The 24,580-nt window shown below is 39.2% G+C and overlaps 1 protein-coding gene across 1 annotated transcript; it reads left to right on the top strand.

The window, feature by feature from the left end:
* Positions 1–714: 714 nt before the first annotated feature.
* Positions 715–17,838, top strand: MFSD11 (major facilitator superfamily domain containing 11). The gene is made up of 14 exons (XM_030962299.1): positions 715–891; positions 1,081–1,258; positions 2,759–2,814; positions 3,787–3,894; positions 4,312–4,391; positions 4,490–4,586; positions 6,241–6,299; positions 8,297–8,438; positions 9,223–9,263; positions 10,006–10,071; positions 12,082–12,207; positions 13,035–13,209; positions 14,207–14,342; positions 14,840–17,838. The coding sequence occupies exons 2-14, from the start codon at positions 1,163–1,165 to the stop codon at positions 15,005–15,007; spliced, it is 1,350 nt and encodes a 449-aa protein (XP_030818159.1). The 5' UTR covers positions 715–891; positions 1,081–1,162; the 3' UTR covers positions 15,008–17,838.
* Positions 17,839–24,580: the final 6,742 nt, after the last annotated feature.

Here is a 24,580-nt window from a genome sequence, read left to right as displayed (position 1 = left end):
ATTTGTCATTTACATCAATCAATTCTGCATTTCCTTCTCTGTCCTTTTGGCCAGCATTAAAGTAGAACTGATTTAGCTGAATTCTCCAATCCCAGAGGCCCAACAGAACAGGCAAAGGATGGTAGCAGGAAAAAAGCAGCCATTTGGTCAATGTCTGATCCTCTCTCAGTTTTGCTGATGTTTTAACAGAGACCTTCATGACTTGAAGATAAATTAATCTTAAATTTATTATTTAGAAATGCTGTGAAGTAAAATATTAATGGTATCACTTCCATCCCTGGAGGTGTTCAAGGCCAGGTTGGAGGGGGCTTGGAGCAACCTGGTCGAGGGGAAGGTGTCCCTGCCCATGGCAGGGGTGGGATAAGATGGACTTTAATGTCCTTTCCATCAAAAATTTCACCATTCTGTGACTTCATGATTCTGTTGTTGAGTGGGTGTTTTATTTTTTTGGTTTGGTTTGTAAGGGGTTTTTTGGTGTGTTTTTAGTTTTTTTAAAACTTATTATTATTATTTTTTGCCAGGTGTTATTTAGTGGCGGGAAATTACAAATCTGAAAAACTGGTACAAATAACTTTATTTTAAGAACTGGGAGATTTCCACCGCTTTAAACAGGAAAAGGTTGCTTTGCTAAAACTGCATTTCCCATAGTGCACAAGGGCTCTCAGGGCTGGGTCAGCTGATCCAGACCCTGAAATGTTCTTTATTTCCTGGGCAGGACGTGGAAATGTTCGAGCGGCTCATCCTCCCTTCGTCAGGTGATTGAGAGGCCGGGGACCGCAATTCTGATTTCAGCAATGCCGAGAAGCTGAGCCGATTCACCTGCTCGATATTGGGAAAGGGATGCCAAGGGATGCCACCCTGCAGTCAGCCCTGGTCACCTCATGGGAACAGGTAGAGGGAATCCTGGGCTTCACCTTTTGTACCACACCTTCTTATTTTTCAAGTTTTGTTGCACGTTATTTAAAAGGGTTACCAGGATTCTTGATTAATTGATATTTTCTACCAGCTAATAAGTAGCCCTAAGTAATCATTATTTTTAAAGCTTGCTTTCTTTTATTCTTTTTGCATTTTTTTTAACAGAGGTTAAGAGGAAACTTTTAAAAGAAAAAAGAGTTTTTCCAGACTCAAGCTGAGGGTTGAGGACTTGGGAAAAATACACAAAATGTCTCCGGAAGGAAAAAAGCTTTTCAACATCATAATTTTGGGAGTCTCATTTATGTTTATATTCACTGCTTTCCAATCCTGTGGAAATATCGCGGTAGGTGTCACTTTCAATTCGTGCCACGTTTCTGTCTCAGTTATTTATCCTGGCTTGTCTTTTGTGTGCTCTAATGCTGCTTTATTTGGGATTTCCTAATGTGCAAGATACTTTGACATTTATCTTCTTTTGGTTTAGTTTGAAGTAGGTTAATGTGTTTAACCAAATAATTCTGCAGGTTTTCTCTTTGAGATAGCATAGCTATGTATAAAACTGAGCCTGATTGCTTAGAAAGTAGAAAAATAATCTTATAAAATCTTTGAGCTTTAAAATAGTGTCTGCTTTAACACTTGTGATGTTAGACAATTGAATTACACTGAGCCTTGCATATTCTGTATTGTCCCTTTCAAAATATTTGCCTAAGTTATTATTAACCATGCTATTATTAACGGATTTTCATAAGCTAATGAAGTAGATATTGAGGGGGAGTATGAGGATAACACCTGACAAATAGATTTCTACAGTTGCTAAACTGCCAAGTCACCTTCCAGCTGAAAGAGTTATTTGCTGCTATTTAGTATCTCTTTGCAGAGCAAAAATTGAGCACAGCATAATCTAAATTTACTGTTACTATTTAAATTTTGGACTCCTGTTACTGCCAGATTTAACCCTTTAACTTCCTGAGCTGTATTGTTAGTTCTGCTCCTGCAGAGCAGTTAGATTTCAACATCCCCTTTGAGCCCACAGGTCTTAATGCTCTTTTCTTGCATGCAAGAAGGATCCTTGCTGGGTTCAGACAGATAAATGTCCTTCACTGCATTACAGAAAATTACAGAAATATTTAGACAGAATATTACAGAATAATACAGAAATATTGCAGAAATAACTACTTGGGGTAGTTTTTGTAAGTTCCAGTGGAGTGTGATACTTTCTGTGAGCTCTCACGGGCAGCCCAGTGATCTCAGAAATTCTGCAATGAATTCAGCACCTCACTGAATCGGACTTAGTGATCATGCAATCATGTAATTCATTGTCATAAAAGACTTTACAAGTGACTTTCAATCAGATCTGCCTGCCCGTCCAACTAACTGCATGGTCTCATGATCACTAAAGCTGATTCAAGGGGAAAAAAAGCAACAGGGGGATAACAGGAAGCTGAAAAGAGTGGAAACTCTTATCAGAGATTCATAGTTAGGTCAAGTTAAGATTATTCTGAAGCTTCTCGTTTTTTCCCCACTTTTAAAATTAAGATAGTCATACATATCTACATAAGAAAGGTCTTAAATGAAACAGAAGTTTTATGAAGTATTTTATCTAACTTATGAAATTATGATTTAATAATCAAGTACTAATTCCTTCTTCAAACATAGATGTTTCCTTGCCAAGTATCTCCTGCATCTTTGTTGTGGAGGTGGTGTGAGTTGTAATTAACATTTTAAATCCTTTTAAGTACTTTGTAGTGTCTATTAATGAGAAATTCTGATGTTTGATACTGACTTCAATTTTTCAAGATACAAAATAGATTCTAACATATTACAATGTATGATCTTCTCCTCACAGCAAACTGTTATCACGAATTTAAACAACACTGACTTCCATGGCAGTGGCTACACGAGGTAATTACACAGATTTTCTTCTTACTTTGCTTCTTGCAGGGTGAACTTAGTTACAGTAGAGAGACACTCTCAAGAGATTGCAGAGTTCTGCTGACTTCATAATTTATTGACACACTTAAAGCAGTTTAAAACAGGCTTCTCACAGTTCTGCTCTGAATTATTTCCAGTTGAACTACATATCTGGTTTGCATGTTTTCTTTGTGGGGTGAAAAACCACTGTCATCACATTCTCAACATTTTACCTTAGGAGGCAGAGAAGGTGGAATTTTAAAAATAAATAAAACTGCTAACTCAGGCCTTGGTTGTTTGCTTTTGTACACTGTGTTTGTGTAGGACAGGTGGTGTGGATCACCTCTCAGGAAATACAACTCAGGTGTGAAAGGAGCAGTCAGAAAGACAAGCAAAGCCACAAAAAACCATTCTCGTTGCACTGGCAGAGTCAAACTTGTCAGGCATGATCAGGGACCTTTTGCATTCCAAATTAATCTGTCCTGTAGGAAAACCTCATTGCTCCTTTGAAGGGTTTACTGTCTTAATTTAAACTAAAAATGCCACTGGCACAAAATATGTCTGTAAAATTTCTGTGGTGTATCTGGCAGAAGATGAAAACCTCACTAACAGATAAACGAGGTTCTAGAACATTCTCCTCTAGACTTAGAGGGTACAAAATCCACTAAGTGCTGTTCAGGCAGTTTGACAAATGCATGCTGTAAATTCCAAGATTTCATTGCCTGCAGTAGTTTGGGACTCTACTCAGCAATCCAGGGAATATTGTTCACTCCTGTATTCCCACGTGGAGTGCCATGGGTGAAGGGAACAGAAAAAAGTAGGGAAATAAACGATTGAAGTTTTGCTGTTAACTTATGTATGTACTTAACTGGATATTTTGAAATCCACTGATCACTCTTAAATCATATTTTGGCCTATATTTTATTTTAGGTATTTAATACTCTTTGTTTTTAATTTTTGTAGCATGTCCATTATTTATGGAGTATTGTCTGCATCAAATCTTATATCACCTTCACTGGTTGCAATAGTGGGACCTCAGTTCTCCATGGTTATTAGTGGTGTGTTTTATAGGTAAGTATTAATTTTGAGGTTTTTCCTGCTTCCTTGGAAATATTTCTGTAATTTTTTCACATCTAAGGCTCCTATGCCATACATGAAATTGTACTGGCTAAGCAAAGCCTCTCACAGAGATACTCCAGGTGGTTAACTGCAGAGTACTTCAGCCTGCTGGAAACAGCACATTTTTTTCCACATAATTTCCAGACTTTGCTGACTGTGGAATTGAGGTTATAGTCTCAGATTAATGACAATATAAAAAAAATTCTATGTGCTTAGAAGGGTAAAAAGATTTTTCACATGCAACCTGTTTTTTAACATTCCTTAGGAGAGAATAGCTGATTTAGAAGCACCTAAGTGCTTTAATCTGATTGTTAAAGAGCATTGTTCACTTTAGGTCAGTATTCAATGAACTGATCTCTTCTGTTCCAGCCTGTACATTGCAGTCTTTATCCAGCCAGCTACCTGGGCTTTCTACACTGCCTCTGTGCTTATTGGCATTGCAGCTGCTGGTAAGCATTGTTCTTACTCTGCTGACTATTTTTTATGAGATTTGAATACACCTTTAAAATATTTTTATTTCCTGAGCAATATATTCTGTCTGTTTCAGTCCTCTGGACAGCCCAGGGAAATTGCTTGACTGAAAATTCTGATGAAAACACCATTGGAAGGAACAGTGGAATATTTTGGGCACTCCTACAGTTCAGGTAAAGTTTATTTGTTAATTCGTTTTTTTTTTGGTTGTGTACACATTCTGCCTTTTACACATTTTGCAGTGAAAATGACTCCCCTGGGACCTTGCAGTCAGTGGGAAGGAGAGGTGGAAGCAATATTTTTATTGGTGCTGTGCATTACAAAACAGAAAATGAAAGAAAGCTGAGTATTGCAATCTCAGCTGCTAAAAAGATATATTTCTGTTAGGGGACCATTTGAGGGATGTAACAGCAATTTTGGTTGTGGAGGGCTGTTCTAATTTGTGTCCTTTATTGAGGGAAAAGCTGGTTCTCACTGCCAAGGTGAAGATACTAAAGTTTGACCTGGCAGTCAGAAGCCAGAAAAGAAACCTTGTTTTTGATGGCTTTCTGATATTAAACTTTGAGTGCTGCTCAACTAAAAAAATCAACAAAAATCTCAGCATCAAGAAGGGCAGTGAGAACAAGGCAGGGAATGCTGTGTTGTGGCCATTAAGTGTTTTGTGCGGAGATAGTTAATGCCTCTCATGGGAGTGTAATACAATTAGGATATAGAGAAAAAAATGAAGTTATACAAGAAGATAGAGCTGGTGGCTTGAGGAGAGACTGAAAAGGCTGGGACTCGTTCCTGTGGAGGAACAGCAGCTGAGGATGATTATACCAAAATGTGGGCAGCAGGGGGCTGAGTGTGGAACTATTGCTCACCAAATGCTGCTGTGCTGAACTGGGGTCACTGGGTGAGAGTAGGGAGGGACTGGTTTGAGACAGATAAAGTGCTTTTTACAGTGGGTGATTAAACTTCTGGAGCTTGCAGCCTTGGGAGTGTGTAGAGTTGGATGCTGTGAGCAGGATTGAAAAGGAATCAAACAAATTCAAGGGAGGTAGGTGCACAAATGGTTCCTGAAGAGAGATCCTTTTACCACCTCTAATGCAGCAGTTCTGAATATTCTCCCAGAATATATATCTAGGGGATAACCAGGGGAATGAATTGCAGAAATGCTTAGGGTGCTGAGCCTGCATTGCTCATTCTGCTGTGGGGATCCAGGGCTGGGAGAGCATCAGCCTGAACCAGCATGCATTTGTCAAAGTTTGTGTTTCTAAAGTTTTCAGTTCCAGAATTAACCCCTCAGTATGTTATCAGAGTAGCAAATTCCACAAACCCACCTGATTGTGGGTTTTACAGTGAGTAAAATACATGGGTTAACAAGAGGAAAATTGGCTTTAAAACTGTTTAAAAACATTTATTCAGAATGTCTGTATTTTGGGAAATGGTAGGTAGGGACACAGAATTTCCTTGAGCTGAACAATCCTTCAGACAAAACACATGACCCTGCAGAGGAAGTATTACAAAATCACCTCCAGAAATATGTCAGCTTTCTAACCTACATGCTTCCAAAATTAGAAGCAGCTTAGATGCAGATTTCTTCATTTTTGCCACCACCTTGTGTCTTGATTGATAAAAATGAATAGCCAGCATTTTGGGGCAGAGTCCTCAGATTTGTTTTTATATAGAAGCAGTTGACATGGAGAGTGACTCATGTCTTTATTTCTTTCACAATTGCACAGCTTGGGGATTTTTTTGTTGTTGTATAAAATAGTACTACTGTGGTGCTACTACCCTAATATTTTCATAGCATGTATTGTTGACCTTTATTCTTTTTGTTTTCAGCTTGATTTTTGGAAATCTGTACATATACTTGGCTTGGCAAGGAAAAACTCACATATCAGGTGGGTACTGCTTGTTTATGTGGCCAACCTTTAAATACAGTGCCATGAATTAATAGATGAAATAATGAACTCCAAAGGGGCAGGAAGCTTATACAAAAGCAGAGTTGTTTTTTTCCTTCCAGTTAATTGTAGGTAGTCTCTTCTTGGAGATTTTCCACAATAGCTGCTCTGGGATTTTCCCTGTGCAGACACATTTGTGCCAAAATACACCTGGGAAAGGTGTTCTGGCTGTATGTGTAATATTGTACACACTATTGCAAAGTAAGCTCCTGATGTGTTCTTTAAATCAAATTGAAGATTGATAAAGCTATAAAATAAAGGAAAATAAAGGAAAACCGTCTCAGTTTTTACTTCATGTCTGCATTAATTGTGCTGGCACAAAGCACTGTTGGGGGCAGAGGCTGAGATGAGGCAGCACTGCTGGGAGACTGCAGAAAGAACTCTCTTCCTTTCTTGGCATAGTTTATGAGATGAACTTCCTGATGGGATTGTAATTAATGCTGTATTTTTTCCATTTGATGTTGTGCTTGACTGGCAAAGAGCAGGAACTGAGTAACAGTAGATTTTATTCATGTTCTTGAGCTAGACAGTGTTGAGATTCTGGTTTTAAACCAAAGATTTGTGTCAACTGTTTAGGCCAAGCAAAGTAGGGGGGTGGAAATTCACTAAGAAAAGTGGTGAAAATAGATTTTCATAACCAAAAATGAGTGCTGCTGGGAAGGCAGTGCTCTGCAAACAGATAAGTTTGATTTTCCTGTTCCATAATTAGTGATAATTTTCCTTATTTAGTCCTTATGTTGAATATCTACTAGAATGGTCAATTCTTTTAACCTTTAACAGATGATTTAATTCTGCTCTGGTCAATCAGAAATAAGATGTTGACTTTTAAATGATAATTATCAGGTTTCAGAAAGAACAGAGAGAACAGTTCACTTCTTGTTTCTATTAGCTCCATCTTTTCAGGTTCTCCACAAATACAGGTTTGGTGATGACACACTGGCTAAATTTAAAGGTCATTTTCTGCATTCTCTCACCTGTAATACAAAGGTTTAAATGTTATTGGAAATACTGGAGACCCTTTGAACCTGGGGGGGGGTCTCAAATTCTGTGCATTCCAAACTTCACTGCTCTGCTAACCACAGAACAGAGCAATTAACTATGAGGCAGTTCTGCTGTTACATTTCCCTCCATCTTAAATATCTTGAGATTCCTCTTTATCAGAAAATTTTATATCAAACCCTAACAGCATTTAAAAATCAAATAGCATTTAAAAATCAAATCTTATTTTACTACCTATATAAAAATAGCAGAATCATTTCAAGCTGTGAAGCAACCCTTCTCTTTTTGGATATGTGATCATACCAAGTTATTTTTAGGACAACTTTGCAAGGGGGAAGTAAATACAAGCATAGGTAATATCTTCAGGGTCATGCATTAGTTCAGTCACAACTGTTTGCTGTTACTGGCTTTTTTCCCTCCTTAATACTGGTAATTGGGGGTGGCTTTAGTATTAGATGTGACTGTGCTGCAGTAACAAACTTTTTAGCAGAGTTGCCTCCTCCAGCTGCTGTGACAGTTACTGAGGTTTTGGTGGTTTTAATGCTTACAGTTTATGATGTCATGGTTCTGATGCTGGTCAAGAGATTCTCTTAGAAATCTGAAGGGGTTTGGGGCAGTTTATGTCCAGTCTGAATTATATAAGTCTTCAAAAATGTACTTTCTTCTGCTAATAATTTATGCGCTTCCTTTAATTGGCTGCTCCTTGGTCATTGCCTTTGCATGGCAGAGAATGCGAGGGACCTCTTTAATTTGCTGATATTTTATTAGCACCATAAAACTGAGACAGGAGTTTGCCAGCAGCTCCATGTGGAAGGTAAGCTAGAAAATTAGTGTGTGTTAAACACTGTAGCATGTGTGTGTTAGTTGTTGGAAGGTAGCTGGATTGGTTTGGATCTCTGCTGCACATCTGCTCATGGCTCTTGTTTGTTTTTCCACAGAGAGTGATCGCAGAACTGTCTTCATTGCTCTGACTGTTATCAGTCTTGTGGGCACAGTTCTGTTCTTTCTGATTAGGAAACAAGAGGACACAAAAGCTCCAGGGGATGATGATTCCACTAATGAAATCCTGGGGGAGAGCTCGTAAGTGTTGATGGCAGTAAATGTTGTCACAGCTCCTGGTTTGTGCTCCTGCTCCGCAGAGGAACGCTGTGCATTCACTTCCCCTCTGTGCTGGGAACAGGAATCTTATCAGCAATCTGGTGGATTCACGGATTTAACAGAAAAGTGTCTGTGTTTTAACAATGAGAATATATGAGAAATAATGTTCTTGATATGGCATATTCTCAAGGGTGAAGTTCAGTACTGCACATGAAGTTTTTCCTTTGATGAGCAAGTGCCCTGCAAAAGATAACCTTCACCTCTTCTCCAGTGATTATTATTTATCTTGCCCTCATCAGCCCATTTGAAAGGCTGGAATAAACAGAAAATACTCCTTTTTTATAGATTGTTTTACAAACTAGAACATGTTTTTTCTTATCTTCTCTAAATATATATTCCATCCTGATAAATACATTAGAAATGCACAGTTACACAGATTCAGTGCAGTTTTGCCTGAGGCATCAGCTTAAATATTTTTGCTTTATTTAAAGAACAATGAAAATGTTAGAAAAACATCAGTGAGCATGCCTGTGGAAAAAATGTTGAAAGCTAAAAATGTTCAAAAGAAAGATTCTATTAAGCAAGCATTCACTAGTGCAGGCAGCAAATAGATTTTGTGGTTACTTTAGATCTCAGAAACTTTTAAAAATACATTGACATATTCCAGTAGAAAATGTACAGAAAGTTTGAAAAACGAAGGTGCCTTCCAGCACAGCAATAAAGTGATTATTCTCTTCCATTTTGACCAAATAATTTGTTTACCCAGGTCTGCACGAAACAAAATGATGAGAGCAGTGGCTGCCTTCAGTAAGTACAATTTCACATAAGAGTTGCTTCAGCAGAACCTGGCATCTCTCTGTGTTTGTGCTGATGATGTGATCATGTACAAACCACTTCAATCACATACCTGAGTGGTCCAGGAGAGATTTGGAGTGTTCCTCCTTTGATGTGATTTCAGATCCAAACTGCTTTACAACAGTGTCCTTGTACAGATGAGCACAAAAGGAGCAGGTTACTCCTTGGGAGAGGCAATGAGACTGAAAAATAAATATGAACAAACATATGAAGATAAAAAGAAGTCAAATAGGTTGTTTGATTTTGTCACCAGTTAACAATTTAGAACTGAAGCATCTGCAGTTCCCTTTGAAGCTTGATATGTTCTGCCTGAGACTGTTAAGTTTGTTGTGAGGATGTGGAGATCTTCACTGCAAATCTATTTATCCTTTCAGGAGACAGTTGCCATGAACTGAGAGTACAAAAGTACAGAGAGCAGAAAATTGTGTGATAATTGAAAACTGTGTGTCTCCTCTTTAAGATTTCCCCCGCTGCATTTCTTACAAAATACAATTTTTGGATGGCACATTTCTTCTAGGTGGGAGATTGGGGTTGGTTTATTTGACACTCTGCTGTAATAAACAGTAAAGAAAACTTTAATACACAGTTTGTATAATAACCAATTTTTGCTTTAAGCAAAGAGCAAAAGTAACTGTAGATTATCTTAGTAGTATCCTCAGAAGTTTTATTAATTTTCTTTATTATTTCCTTACAGAGAAATCTATTACTCTGAGCTTCACCAAAGAGATGCTGCTTCTCAGTGTTACCACAGCCTACACAGGTATGAAGCCAGCAGAGTTTCACCATGGAGCACTGGCAGGCATTGTTTGGAATTTTAACCCCAGACTGGAATTTTAATCCATATCTCTGAACACATTATTTGGATATTTTAATTAATTTTGGGTTACTCATCATGTTTCTGTGTCCTGGGAAGGAGGAGGGGTGCATCCAAACCTGCAGGTGCTGGTTCAGTAAAGTTCTGGGTTCCAAAGTGAGAGGCAAAATTTACAGAGCTGGCTTTTATGGGATTTGATATTGCACTATCAGTAGTTTGGAGGTTGTTTAATGCAGCTGTATTGCATTTGAATTAAAGGATTGTTTGTACATCATCCCTTCATTAAGCCATGGGAGATTCCCAATGCTCTTCATTTTAGTCTTGGTTCTGTTGGGAACCAGTTTAGTAATTTCCAGCTGTTTTTATCAATAGGATTTGCTGTGGCAAGAGGTCTCACTCTTTTTAGCAACTTTTACTTAAATTTGGTCTGCCATCCTTGGACCAATGTATGAGTTATAAAATAAAAATGTATTTTTGCCATATAAGTGATTCTTCCACCAAAAAACCCTATAAAATCCTTGAGGGTTTTTTGGGGGGCATTTCTTGCTCCTTAATTGGCTTCAGATACAGTTTTTTTCATGCTCAAAATAGGTTTTTTTATAAAATAGATGTACTTTCAGAACCTAAGCTCTGAGTAACCATTAGGAAAAATTATTGTGAAAAGAAAAATGTAGATGTGAACAAAATATCAACATTACAGTTTACAGCAGCTCCCGGTAGAGAAACAGGAGGAGTAACTCTGGAGTTGGGTTGCTCCAGCCACTAATCTGAGTTACAAATTACTTCACAGCATCTCCAGTGTTGTGTTAACCTAGATTAATTCACATGAATTCCTCTGGGGATGGGAATGTGGAGCAAGATAACAAGGGAAGGTTTTGCCTGAATATCCTGAAATTTGGGTTTACAGGTGGTGTGAAAATAAATCAGTCCAGACTGGGGAAAAAAATATCTGCTGCCATCTTCTGGATCTGGGTTGGTGTTGCTACTTTCTGTAGGAAAACAGAAAATTCCCTAAGGCCCACAAGGGTTTTTTATTCCAAAATTACTGGGTTTAAGATGCTCCAAGTGCCCCCCTGTTATTGAAGCCATGCAGTTCACTCAGGCAGGGCAGGGTGAGCTGTACCAGCATTTGGCTGTAGCCAAAAAGCAAAGGATATAAATGAGAAAGTTATTTTAAGCTGTTTTTCTTTGTTTAGGAGTAACATTTTGTGTTGTTTTAAATACACTTTTTTATTGAGCTGGTATTGTTATATTAATGGTTGCTCATGGTAATGTTAGCTGGGTCAGTGGTGTCACCTTTCCTTACACTAATGGCAATAGAAAGGAAGAAAGAGGATTTAAAACAAATAGCAGTTGTTCTTTCTCAGCTTAAATTCATTATATATGTATAAAAAAGTTCATTTTAGGATTCTTAGCTCCTTATTGGTATTTGAGGCTGCAGGAACTTTTAGGAATGCCATAACTTGAAGGGGGTGGGAATCCTTAAATGAAATTGTGCCTTATTTCTTCAGTTACTTTGTGTTATTTCACATAGCATTTTGTATTTGATAAAATTACAGAGTTTTTGTAGAAGTAGAAATATAAACTGTAGGTTTATATTTGTTTAATATAACCAAATATAAGCATATATAGAGGTTTATTATAAGCAAATATAAACCTATATTTTATATATTGTTGAATATAAACATTTTAGGTGTTGGGTCAAGAGCAGCAGCACTGAACCTGAGTGCCTGTGACACCAATTAGTGTCACTTTCCTAATGTGGTTTTTAGGAACTGGTGTAGAAGAATATAATAATTACATCGTTTAAAATTCCCTCATTGCTTTTATTACCCACATCTAATTTAAAGATATGATTTGAAATATTCCTGAGGGCAAAACAGCCTTTAGACATAAAGATTTTTTCATGACTTTTATGAGGGTGCATCTATCACTTCTGTTTGGTTTCCTTCCAAGGTTTGGTGTTAACATTCTTTTCTGGAGTGTATGGAACCTGCATTGGTGCTGTGAATAGGTTTGGCAGTGAAGAGAAAAGCCTGATTGGTCTCTCTGGTATTTTTATTGGTGTTGGAGAAATCTTGGGTGAGTCTAAACTTGCTACTTAGGCTGATGCAGTTATTCGAAATGTTTTGGGGTTTTTTTTGTGTTTTACTCAATAGTGTGTTTGGAGCTTCCAGCAATAATTATGTGAGCACAAAATGAAACAGTAGCAATATAATTGGCACTGTGGTTCCTCAGTGCACTGTGAATTATACCTTACACTCTGTAAAGTAGATGTAGACCAATTCTAATATCCTGCATTTCTCTGTGGAGGAATAGACAGACTTCAAATGTGAGAAACACTGGGCTGCAGTGTTATTAGGGAATTGAAACCATTTTGCTATTTTAAATAGTATTATGTTTGCATTTTTATTGCTCCTTGAGTGATATAATTTTAAAATTTTTGAATAAATGCTTACACTAAGGATTTCTTTCTTTAAAAAGTTTGCTTGTGTTAAATGAGATGTGGTATTTGAATAAATCTGGCTACAGGTAATATTCATTAAGTAAATATTTCTTTTTTTCTGTAGACTCAAGCACTGAGGTGTTTAGCAAAAAACCACAGTTCATTAGCAGCTCAGATCCATTGAGTTGCATGTTTTTCAATTAAGAGCTGAGCACAGGCTGTCTATTTTCACTTAGTGATGTTGCAATACTGAGCTGCTGGTTAAATACTTGCCAAAAGGTGAAATACGTTCATCAGCACCCATCTGATCAATCTGCTGCCCCCATTTCCCTGGCAAACTCCTTGGGGCTGTTTGCATGTCAGTCAATCTTTGTTATCCAGTGTGGGAACATTTATAATTTAAATTGTCAGTATTTAAATCTCCACTTCTGATTGAATTCTCTCCTCTTTTCTGCTCCTGCAGGGGGAGGAATCTTTGGCTTGCTGAGCAAGAAGAGTCGCTCTGGCAGGAACCCAGTGGTGATGCTGGGCATCCTTGTCCACTTCATAGCCTTTTATTTAATTTTTTTCAACATGCCAAATGATGCCCCCATTGCTCCTATGGAAGGAACAGATCAAGTTGCTTATATGATTCCAAGGTATGTGGGATTTTTTTTTGCCTTTGGCTGCTGTAACTCAGGATGTGCATAAAACAGCTTGTTTCTCTACAGAAAATTTCTTGTTTTTTTTTTTCTGTGTAGTGACTAACTCCCTGGAAAAAGCTTTCAGGAATTCTGTTTTTGTTAAAGGTAGATATTCCACCAGTGTGCACCCAATTTAGGAACTTGAATGGCATAAGAATAAAAAGCCTGAGGATGAATAATAGCAGTTGTGTCACTTGACAACTGATGTTTCTGACATGTAGCACAATAGCAAGACCAGCATCTATTGTAGTGGGTGTTAAGAATTCAGTTTATTTTAAAACAGTCTTGGGCTCAGTTTTCCATCAGGGAGCACCAGCTTTGCCCTGTTGCACTGGTTTTTAAAGTCTTCCAGTGCTTATTGTCAAATTCCACTTGGTGTGACTGCAGCCTGTCCCTTACAGCACTCAGTGCTTGGGGGAAGAATATAGAGAGCTTTCTTATCTCATCATGACAACTTTCTTTTGGGCTGTATTTTTACCAATTTCTGTGAAAATCCTGTACTGTCAGTTTTGCAGACCCAGCTGCTAACTTGCAATTCTAAGCATTTGTGCCTGTGCAGGTGACTGGTCTTAGCTGGAGTATTTTTCTGCCAAATGAATTGGTATTTCTCTGACATTCCTGCAGATTTTTGAACTCACCATGTGCCTCAGCTTTTAATCACTGCTGTGTGGGTTTTGTGGCTCCAAGCACTGAAACCTTATTTTAGTGGTTCTAATTCAGTGCAGAATTGACTGCAGGTAACAGTAACAGAAGTCTTGGCATTCAAGAAATTAAAGCTGATGAAATTACTCCTTTTGCCAAGTCAGGCATTCCCAGCTCTTTTCTAGGGAAATTAAAAGTGTGATAACTTTCTTCCATTCCCACTTTCCAAATGAGCCTGCCAGAAACACTTTATAGATGTGTGAGCTGTTTGAAGGAATGGCTTTTAAATTGGAATTGCTTTCTCCTGCAGCAAAGAGGTGGCCATGCTCTGCAGCTTCCTGCTGGGGCTGGGGGACAGCTGCTTCAACACCCAGCTCCTCAGCATTTTGGGATTCCTGTATTCAGAGGACAGTGCTCCTGCCTTTGCCATCTTTAAGTTTGTTCAGGTATTGCCTAAAACAGCTTTTTGGAAGTAGGATTATTGGGTTGTTACTGAAATACTGGGTTGGGCTTTTTAATCAGCTGAGAAAAATGTTTCTGCAAATTATTTCATGCTGAATTTTGGTGAAAAATAGGTTTGTGAAGCTGGAAACAGTTTCTTAAAGCTTTGTCTCTGTTGTTTCTAGACAAAGTGATAAGAAATACCAGAGATTTTGGTAGTGGTTTTACCATTTGAAATACCAGCTTGCAATGCTACAAACACTTTGGTGAGCATTTTCTACAGCTGAATGCTGTTTAAATAACAAGTAAAAACTAAATCTGTTGTGGGACATGCTGAGACATATGTTGAGGTATAATGAAGCCTTAAGATTCTCTGTCTATACAAGAGCATTCTGAGAGCTTCATATTAAACTGTCTCTATGTCACTTTGATAATCCTCCTGTAGCAGCACCAGCCTGGAAATCTCCACTGATAATCTTTTTCCCTTTGTTTTTCCTCTCAGTCCATCTGTGCTGCAGTTGCCTATTTCTACAGCAACTATTTCCTGCTGCAGTGGCAGCTCCTGATCATGGTGCTGGTGGGATTCTTTGGAACAATCACCTTCTTCACTGTGGAGTGGGGAGCAGCAGCAGCCCTGGCTGCCCGTGGCTCTGACTACAGCAGCATCTGATCCCTGTGCCAGGAGGAACAGCACATGGGGTTTGGGAAGTGTCAAAAAGGTGAAAAGTTGCCGCAGAGGTTGAGCTGGAGGAAGCTGCTACTTCAGTCCAACTGAATGTGAAACAGGAGGGGAAAAAATGCCACATTTGAAAGGCTTTTATTCCTTGCTTTGGCCATCTGAGCGTGGTATTGTGTTGTTAAAAATCTGGTATTGGGAATGGAAGGAAATGTAGGGACCCATGTATTGAACAATTCTCTTCTGAGATGTCCCTTTCAGAATGTAATTGCCTAATTTCACTCTACCATGCACTACAGAATTAGTTTGGGGTTTTGTCCCTTAAATTATTTTTCCTATATTCTAGTTCTGCAGACATTTGAATTCCTGTATTGAATGAGTGATATTTTTATAAGGTAGATTATATTGCAGATCCTGTGTGCAGAGCTGAGAAATCAATTTGGCATTGAATTTTTCAACAATTAGATGTGAGGAAGTATTTCTATGGGAAATGTTGCCTTATTCTGTATCCCTCAGCTCCTTGTTTCCCAGCCATTTGTTTATTAATCTATTTCATGTGCTTAAGTTGTCAGGTCTGTGGGTTTTTTTTTTGTTTGGTTGGGTTTTTTTCTGTTGTGGGCTTTTTTGGGTTTGGTGTTTTTAATGTTTTTTTGGTCAGGAAGTCAATCAGGTTATAGTGTGACATGATAGATTTTTATAAAAATTTGAAGAAATCACCCTTGGCCATCTTAAGGCTGGGATATCAAGGTGAAATATTGATGGTGGAAAACAGCTTCTGGCTCAGCATCTCAGAATTGAGCTGTGTTGGGAAAGGTGCTGAACCTTCCTCAGGGTATTGCTTTATGAAGGACCATAATCCATGGAGAACCATAATCCAGAGCTTCCCTCCCAGAATCCCAAATAATTCTTTTGAGTTCAGTAGAATTTTCATCAGTGATGGAAATCTGTGATGGGAGCACTAAGACAACTTTAAAAAATAGAAATAGTCTCAGAATGTGAACTGTCAGAACAATATTGCAGTGTTTATTCTACTGCATAACCTGAAACACTTGTCCTAAGTTGTTTTATTCAGTCTGTTTTGGGAAAATTGAAGTGTAATTGAAGTGTAATCTTACTTCACCAAATAGGAAAGCAAGGTTACGGGCACAGTAACTGAATTTTAATCCAGAACTGTTATAGATGATGTAACAGGCAGTGACTGCAGCTCTCCCTGACTTCATCTGCCTACATAAAACTCTGCTGTACTTGCAGTTGTGCTTGTCTGGTGGGCAGAGAGCAGGCATGGAACACTCAGAAGGTGTTTTTAGACACTCCATGGAGTTATTTTTAGAAAAGTACAATTCACCAACCTTCTTTTATGCCCAGTCAGAATGTTAATGCCTTGTCTTTAAAGACAAATTTGAAAAAACTGTTTTACATGTCAGTAGCTCCCACGTGTTGTAACTGTGTAGGAGCTCCCAAGGTTAACCCTGGGGAGGGAGGGTGGCATCTCCTGTGACATTTGCTGTCACTTCTGCTCTCCAGGAGCAGTGTCACAAGTGGAGCACAGCCAAACAGCCGAGGGGCATCTTTTTACAGGGATAGAGAAAGGGATTTTTAAATTCACAGCAGGTTTTTGCTGTGAGATTAGCAAGGTGTAAATGGGGGGATTAGAGGGCACCTGAACATCCAGCAAGCTGAGAAATCTGGGAGGACAAGCAGCAGAGAGAGGTTTGTGTGCATTCCCAGGAGATTTAATGAATGATGTAAAAGAGAATGAGGCAGAACATGGATTTGAGTGAGGGGTTACCAGAGCCATTCCAATCTGTCAGGCAGCCTGAAAAAGCATTCAGTGCTCAATCAATATGTGATTAATGGGACCAGCAGCACTGCAAAGCCTCTCTCTCTCCCACTCCTGTTATCCTGCAATTTGCAGCATATGATTTTTATATACTGAGCACTACAAATGTGTGGATTAAAGGGTGCTGCCACTGATTAAAATTCTCTTGTTGCTACACATTTGCGATTTTCTCCAGAGTACCAAAAGGGATAAAGAGCTTTTTTTTTCCCAAATAGGGAATTACTGATTTTTTTTTTCCCTCCAAACCCTGTTCTCCCCATCACCTTAATGACAGCAAAAAGACTTGAAAGTTCACAAGGAGCAGTTTGGGGAAAAAAATGATTTTTGGATCTTGTGGTGATGAGTAACTTTTAAGTGCTTTTTAAACAATGTCATTTAATTGTAAGTAGGTTATGGCTCTCATGAGGTTGCTTTTTAAATTGACCCCTTTTAATTATGAACTTCTGTGATGTTCATTTGCCATATAAGAATTATATGAACTATTTTATTAGAAATTTAAAGTGCTAAGTTTATGTAGTTTCAAAAAGCATTTTGAAACCAACTCAGAGGGATACTAATGAACAAGGACTTGTGGGTTTTCAGTACCTCTGTGAATCTGATGCTTTGCTTTTTTACTTTTTTTCTTTTTCTCTGTTCTGGTCTGACTCAGTATCAGATAATCTTAGAAAGCTGCTCAGAACTATTTATAGGGTCATTAAAGGGAAATATTATTGCTCTGTGACAAGATGTACAAGAAATCATGGCACTCTCCAAGCTGCATCATGGATAGCTATTCTTTTTTACAATTAACTATAAAAGTATTGCTTTGACATTTGATCTGAAGAGAGAGGCCTCAGTTGTTCAGGCTGCTGATGACATATGATTGCTTTTTACTTATTTATATTTCTTTAATGTGCCAAGAGGTGAAAGATCCTCTCCAATGTATACAGCTGTTCATTTGGTTGAAATTTTTGGTGTAGCAATATAAAGAACAGTAACACTGACATCCATTTATGATTCCATCTCTTAATCTGTTAATCAGCATTTACCAGGCATGAGGCTGCAGCCCCTTCATTTCACCTCAGTGGCCTTTGAACAATTTCATGTTAATCTGAATTGGGAGCTCACTATTAAATAAAGAGGGATTTGAAAAGAAGGATTTTGCTTTATCTGTGAGTTTGTTTTATATTATAGATTTCATCTTTATAAACAAAATTATACATGAAGTTGCTTTGGTTTATTAAAAAATCCTCTTTCATTTTTTCCCCTCAATCTTTTAGGGTGTTACTAAGGTGTAATATCTTGATTTAATATCACATCCTCATGTTTTTCAAACAAATGCTAAACAGGAAATGAAAACTGCTTTTCTTGACAACTGAGTGCCAAATAAACTGCTATAAATTAGCCTTCAATGAATCTCATATAAACATACCTGTATTTTGTCTTGCCAGTTGGTTTTCATTTTGGTACATGGATGCGTGGACTGAGAATTTCCAGAACTGTGGACTTTCTTCCTAATTAATGATGTGGTTTTACTTTGTGTAATTTAATTACTTTTGTGTAAATTTAATTAGATACAATCCACGTTAGCAAGTTGAGATAAATAAGAGAACCATTTATAAACTAATTTTTAAAAAATTATTCAAATCTATAATTTTGTGCAGGTACTGCCAAACTCTTAAGGGGTATAAAAAAATTCCAAACAACCAGAACCCTCAAAAATCCTTGACCAAGGTCCCTATCTTAGCAGAAACCCTTCTGTGGTACAGCTATAAGAAACAAGAAACCTTGTGCTGGTGAGTTCTTTGAATGTTTGTGACCATTTTCAAATATACTGGAGAGACAACTTCCTGGTGGGGTTTGCTGTGATTTATGGAAAAATAATTCAAGCGTACAAGGCCCTAAGTTCAGGACCACTGAGTTAATAGAAGTTCCTCTGGACCTTCTTGGAATTCCACAAGTTTACTGCAGCTGATGAATGTGGTTCCCTGGACTCCAGCCTAAGTGCCAGCAATTAATGCACAGAGGGGTGTGTGAGCAGAGCACGAAATTCTGTATTTCAGGGCACACATGAATTGTTTGCTGGCAGTATAAATAGGAAATGCGATGTTCAACATCGTGCCAGGAGCCACAACACCCACCTTGGACCCAGACTGTGCAGGAGTGTTAGTCAAGGCATGACCTTACAATCACAACCATTAATTTTCCTGGTGAAATGTGTTTGAAGGCTTTATCCACACCTCTGTTTTCCTTGGAGACCCACAAATGTTAATTAAATGGCAGCAGCAGTTAATACCATGTTTTCCTTGATCCCTGTCTAACATGCAGGTAGAAATAATAAAAGATGGGATGATTTAGAGATGGAGCTGAACTGGGAAGTTTGCTGCTTTACAAGCACCTTGCCCTTCTGATATGACCATGCTGGTTCAAAAACAAGATTGAGACTCATGATTATCATGGATAAATTCAGAATGGTGCCTTGATAAATTTATTTTCAGACGTTCAGTTAGCACCACAAAGAAGCACCAATAAGAGTGGGGAAAACTTCCTTAAAATGCAATAAAGAGCAAATCTGGAAGTGAGAATTAGTCTCAGTGGGCGCATGAAGGGGGTGCTTTGTTCAATTCAGTTTTTGTGCATCAGAAATTGAGATTTCTATGTAGTTCATACTGCCTCTGTTAAGTTGGTTATCTCAGCTGCTGAGTCTTCCTCCAAGCTCTCCTTTCTCTTTTATTTACATTTTGACACTGTGCAGAAGTCTAAATGATGGCAACTTTTTTACCTTTAAAAGGTGTCCTTAGGCTGATAATTGGTGATAATTGGGAGCAGGCTCACACAATGATTATCCCTAATGGAACTCTGATTTCCAGTGAGTGTACCGACTCTTCCTTTCATGGTCACAGGCACGCAAATAAAAGCGAATTACAGACATTGTTTTTGTTAATGGGCTCGTTAAGTTGTCGGGATCGCTCTTGTCACTGTTTCAGGAGAGAGACTCAGTCTGAAGGATGGCTCTTGGAAGGGCTTTGTAAGAGCCAGCTCAGGGAAGTGAAGTGGTTGGTTGAGGGCTAAGGAGCCCTTTGGAAATGCTTCATTCTGGTCTGGGCACACATGTGAAGTGTCTCAGGGAAACCAGGGGCTGCTTCACCTTGGCCTGTTCCCTTGTCCTGACTGAGAGCCCATCCTAAGGAAACCCATGCTGTTCTTGAGAAGTGTCTAAATGTTGGTTTGGGGCTATTTTTTTGTCTGTTTCCTCTCCCAGTATCCTCTCCCACGATTTCAGTTCCTTTCCTTTTAACTCGAGTGGTCTGGTCTGAAAGACTCCAGAGAATCAATCATGGAGTGCTTGTGTCCTCTTTATCTAAATTTAAATGTGGCTGTTGAGGGCTTTGTTCAGGCTCAAAGTCAGGATTCAGTGCAGACTCCATCCTGCAATGAGGCGAATGGAGGGAGCAGCAGGGAGCAGCTCTGCTACCTTGTGGTGTTGGTGAGGTCCCCAGGACGAGGGAGAGATGAGAATTTGACTCCATGTTCTCAGAAGGCTGATATGATATGATATGATATGATATGATATGATATGATATTAATTATAATATAATAAATTGTATTATATTATATATATTATATATTATATTATATATTATATAATATATATTATATTACATTACTTTATATTATATTTTATATATAATATAATATAATATAATATAATATAATATAATATAATATAATATAATATAATATAATATAATATAATATAATATAATATAATATAATATAATATAATATAATATAGTATATTATTATATTATATTATATTACATTATATATTACATTATATTATATTTTATTATATTATATTATAGTATATATTATAGGAAATGATATACTAAAACTATACTAAAGAAAGAGAAAAGGATACATCACAGGGCTAGAAAAGAATGAATAATAAAAACCCGCGACTGACTCAGGGAGTCCGACACAGCTGGCTGTGATTGGCCATTAATTAAAAACAATTCACATGTTTGGATAAACAATCTCCAGACCACATTCCAGAGGAGCAAAACTTGGAGAAACTGAGACTTCTCATCTTCCCAGGAGAAGAAATCCTGGCAAAGGGATTTTTCAGAAAATACCGCGGTGGCAGCTGCCTCTCATGTGGCTGGGTAATACGTGAAATAATTCAATTGCAGAGGTGAAGATGCTCAGGGTAACAAGGAGGAGGCCAGGACAGCTGAATTCTGCCTGCTGCAGTTTTCCCTCGAGATTTAGTAATTTGCAGATGGGCCAAAATCCACCGTGGTTTCACCAGTGTGATCTTTGGATGGCCTTGGCATTCTGATTTCTGAGGGGAAGGATCTGTATTCAATACCTGACTATGCAATCCTTTATGTGAACAAATAGAAAAGAACCTTGCAGGTTAACTTTTGCTGTGCACAGCCCTTTGAGTCTTGGATAAAAGGAGATTCAGGAGTTTGCACTTCAAAGTTAATCATGAAGGGAGGAAAAAATAGAAGGTTTGTGCCTTAAATGAAAAAAAAAAATTAGTCATTCTGTCACATGAAAAGGAAATTGCTATTTAAGGTCACTTAGTGAAATTAGCTTCAATTAAGCATCCTTTCTAAATACAGTGCTTGTTGTCAGAGCCACTCATCTTGTGGTAATGCCTGACCTGCTGAGTTTATGATTATTAATCTGTGTAAAAAAAAGCAACCCTAAACCCCCTAAAACCAAACAGGTTATTATCTGTGTAATCAGCTGTTGAAAGGAGCTTGCCACCATACATCACTATTTGTTTTGTGCTCACAAAATTGTGACTGACAGAGCATTGGTTTCACAGCTCCAGAGCTGAGTGATGGTGCTGAGGAGGTGTTTCCTCAGCTGGAAATAACTCTGAGCTGAGTTTTTGGGCTGAAATCAGAGGATTGGAGAGAATCAGAAGCTGCTGGAGTGTCCCTGCTCTGTTCCCAGCGTGTGCCTGATGGAGGAAAGCACAGCAGGGAGTGCTCATCCTTTCCCTCACTGCAATTTCTCCAAATGCTCATTTAAAATTTGCAGGCCAAACTTCTTAAACTGCCTTTCTTCCCATTATACCTATTCCTGTAAAATATCTGTAAAAAAATCCGTCACTGTGCTTAGCCTGACACAGGGCAAACCCAACACATTCAGCTGCTGCTCCCATCTCAGTGCTTTCTCTGTGTGTAGGTGACCCAGCCTTGGAATTGGCTGCTCCTTTTCCCTGCAGGGCTGGGATTCAACAGGCACCTGTGCTGTAATTGGAAGTTTTGGAGAAAATAGGACATGAGTGAGCCTGAAAGATGAGTGTTCCAGTGCTTGCATTCATCTGCCACCCTTACCCTGCTGCAAGTGAAAGAGACCAGCGATCACAGGCACATCTTGATGGCATTTATGAGTAATTATAATAATTATACTTGACAAGAGCCTAATTCTGCTGATTCTCAGATGTGTCAGTGAGACACGAAGCGCTGCCCTTGGCAGGGACAGGGACAGGGCTGAGCACCCGTGGGTGTTCAGTGGGATCAGCTGGGACTGTCCCTGCCCACAGTCCCAGTTCCACAGACACAGGTGTCTTGGTTTGAACAGACAGGTGTCTGCTAAGGAAGGCAGGAGCCTCCCTTGAAATGGAAAATGTAAACCCCCTACCTATAAATTATTATAATTTTGAAATTAAGGGGCTCTCAGGCAAAAATATGGGAATTGGAATAACAGTTCTTTACTAGGAAAATCAAAAATTACAAAGGCAATAGTACAAAAAAGAAAACAAAGAGAGTCAGAGCAGGAGCTGCCCCCCTGTGTGTCAGGGGGTGGCACAGCCCCATCCCATGGGGGCTCAGCCCTCCTGCAGTGCCAGCTGTGCTGCTGCTGGAGCAGGGATCCTGCACAAGGGGGGAGTTTTCCTCTGCAGCTCCAGGGCTGCTGCAGATGGGCCTGGGCTCCCTCTGGCAATGCAGGGCAGCAGAAAGCTGCTCCTCTGGCAATGCAGGGGGCAAAGGCTGCTGTGCTGCTCCAGGCTCAGATTGGATCCAGGTAGGAATGCTTGGCTCCTCCCCTGGGCGCAGCATCTCCCCATGGGATGATGGAATTGGATCAGCCATGCAGGGACACTCACTGGCCATGGACAGAAGATAATTAATAATTAATGGCCCATTAAACAAAGAGATCTCCTGGAGGGAGGGTTGGTTGTGGGAGAGATAAAGAAAACTGCCCAATGAACAGAAGAAAACAGCCCCACCTCCAACACATGGCAAATAGAATACACACATATCTTACAACCCAGGACAACCAGAAGGAAAATGACTGCAAGGGAAGGAGAGGGCATTATGCATGCTGGGCTTTACTTCATGCAGAAAGCAATTGGATTTTAAGTTTGCTAGCTGGTAGAAATGTTTATGATGTTGTGCAGCAAACAAATAAACCACCGGTGGTGGAAATTGCGAGGGGAGGATGGCTTAAAATGCTTCAAGGCTGAAAAGTTCATGTTCAAGACTTCTTTTTTTCCTGGATAAAACAGCTTCCTGCTGAGGCTCATCCTGGTGTGTTTGTATTGCTGTTGGTGAAGGTGCTTGTTTGGGAACCCTGTGCCCTTGCTGGGGGTGGCACTGCCTCAGGTGTTGGGCAGCTCCACCTGCCTTGGCAGCCAGGAGTGCTTGGGGAACCCAGTGGGTCTGCTGAGGATGGAACTCCAGGCTCATGGATGCATTCCTGGGACTGGAACAAGGCCATGGACAACCAGACATTTTTTTTACCCACTCTGAGCTTTTTCTTTCACCAGGCAGGGGAGATTTTGCTTGGCATTGGTGACTGGGCTGGTGGAAGGGCTCTGAGGGCATAAACTGGGCAGTTTTACACACCCCAGTCTGAAGTGTGGGGGAAAAAAATATATGCATGGTTTTTCTTGGCTTTCCAACAGCAGCTCACCCCCACTGTGGGTGTGGATTCACTGCAGGATCAAAGCCAAAGATTTCAGTTTGTGAGAGAGCCCAAGGCTGCAGCAACATGTGGTCAGGAGAGGTTGGTAACAAGGCAGGTGAGAAGCAGAGGGGAGTGCTAAAATATGTAGGAGGAAAACAGGAGGATTATTTTTCATATTCAGGCCACCAGGAGTTCTGAAATGATGATGTGTTGATAGGTAGCAACACTGAGGGACCAGCAAAGCTTGGGTTCTGCCTGTCTGTGAGGATGAACCTTTGAGCTGGCCCTGTGCAGAGCACAGAAAGAGCTCTCTGTGTCTTCACTGCCTTTTGAACTCACAGCATGTCGTGGTGTGGCTTGGTTTCCCTCTGTGGGAACATGTGTCACTTCATTTGGAGGGGAAAGAAAGGTCGCGTTGCTCCATTAAAAATTAAACTTCTTTTCAGCTGGTGGTGAAGCAGTAAGGTGACAGGTGCTCAGGCTGTGGAATAAAGGACTGGGAATGCCCTGGGTAGTTTTAAACAGCTGAAAGTGCAGTTTGATGGTCAATATTTTCCTGAAGGGCTACATTTAGCAAGAATGATAATGTTCCCGACTCATTGACTGAAACTCTCAAATGGGCTTGTTTTGTTTCTGGTGGAATTAAAGGCTTAAGATATTGATAATACTTAGATGTGGAAACTGGTCAATATTTTCTACTGGTAAGTACTGCTGGAGAATATTTGATTTGTTTTTCCTCTATTAATGTATTCCTTCCCGCCCAAAAAACAACTTCATGCAGGAAATAAATATTGCAGAAGAGGAGGAGAGGCAGT

This window comes from Camarhynchus parvulus, chromosome 18 (assembly GCF_901933205.1).
Source record: "Camarhynchus parvulus chromosome 18, STF_HiC, whole genome shotgun sequence".
In the NCBI taxonomy this organism is placed as follows: Eukaryota; Metazoa; Chordata; class Aves; order Passeriformes; family Thraupidae; genus Camarhynchus; species Camarhynchus parvulus.
This window is presented reverse-complemented; position numbering and strand designations above follow the sequence as displayed.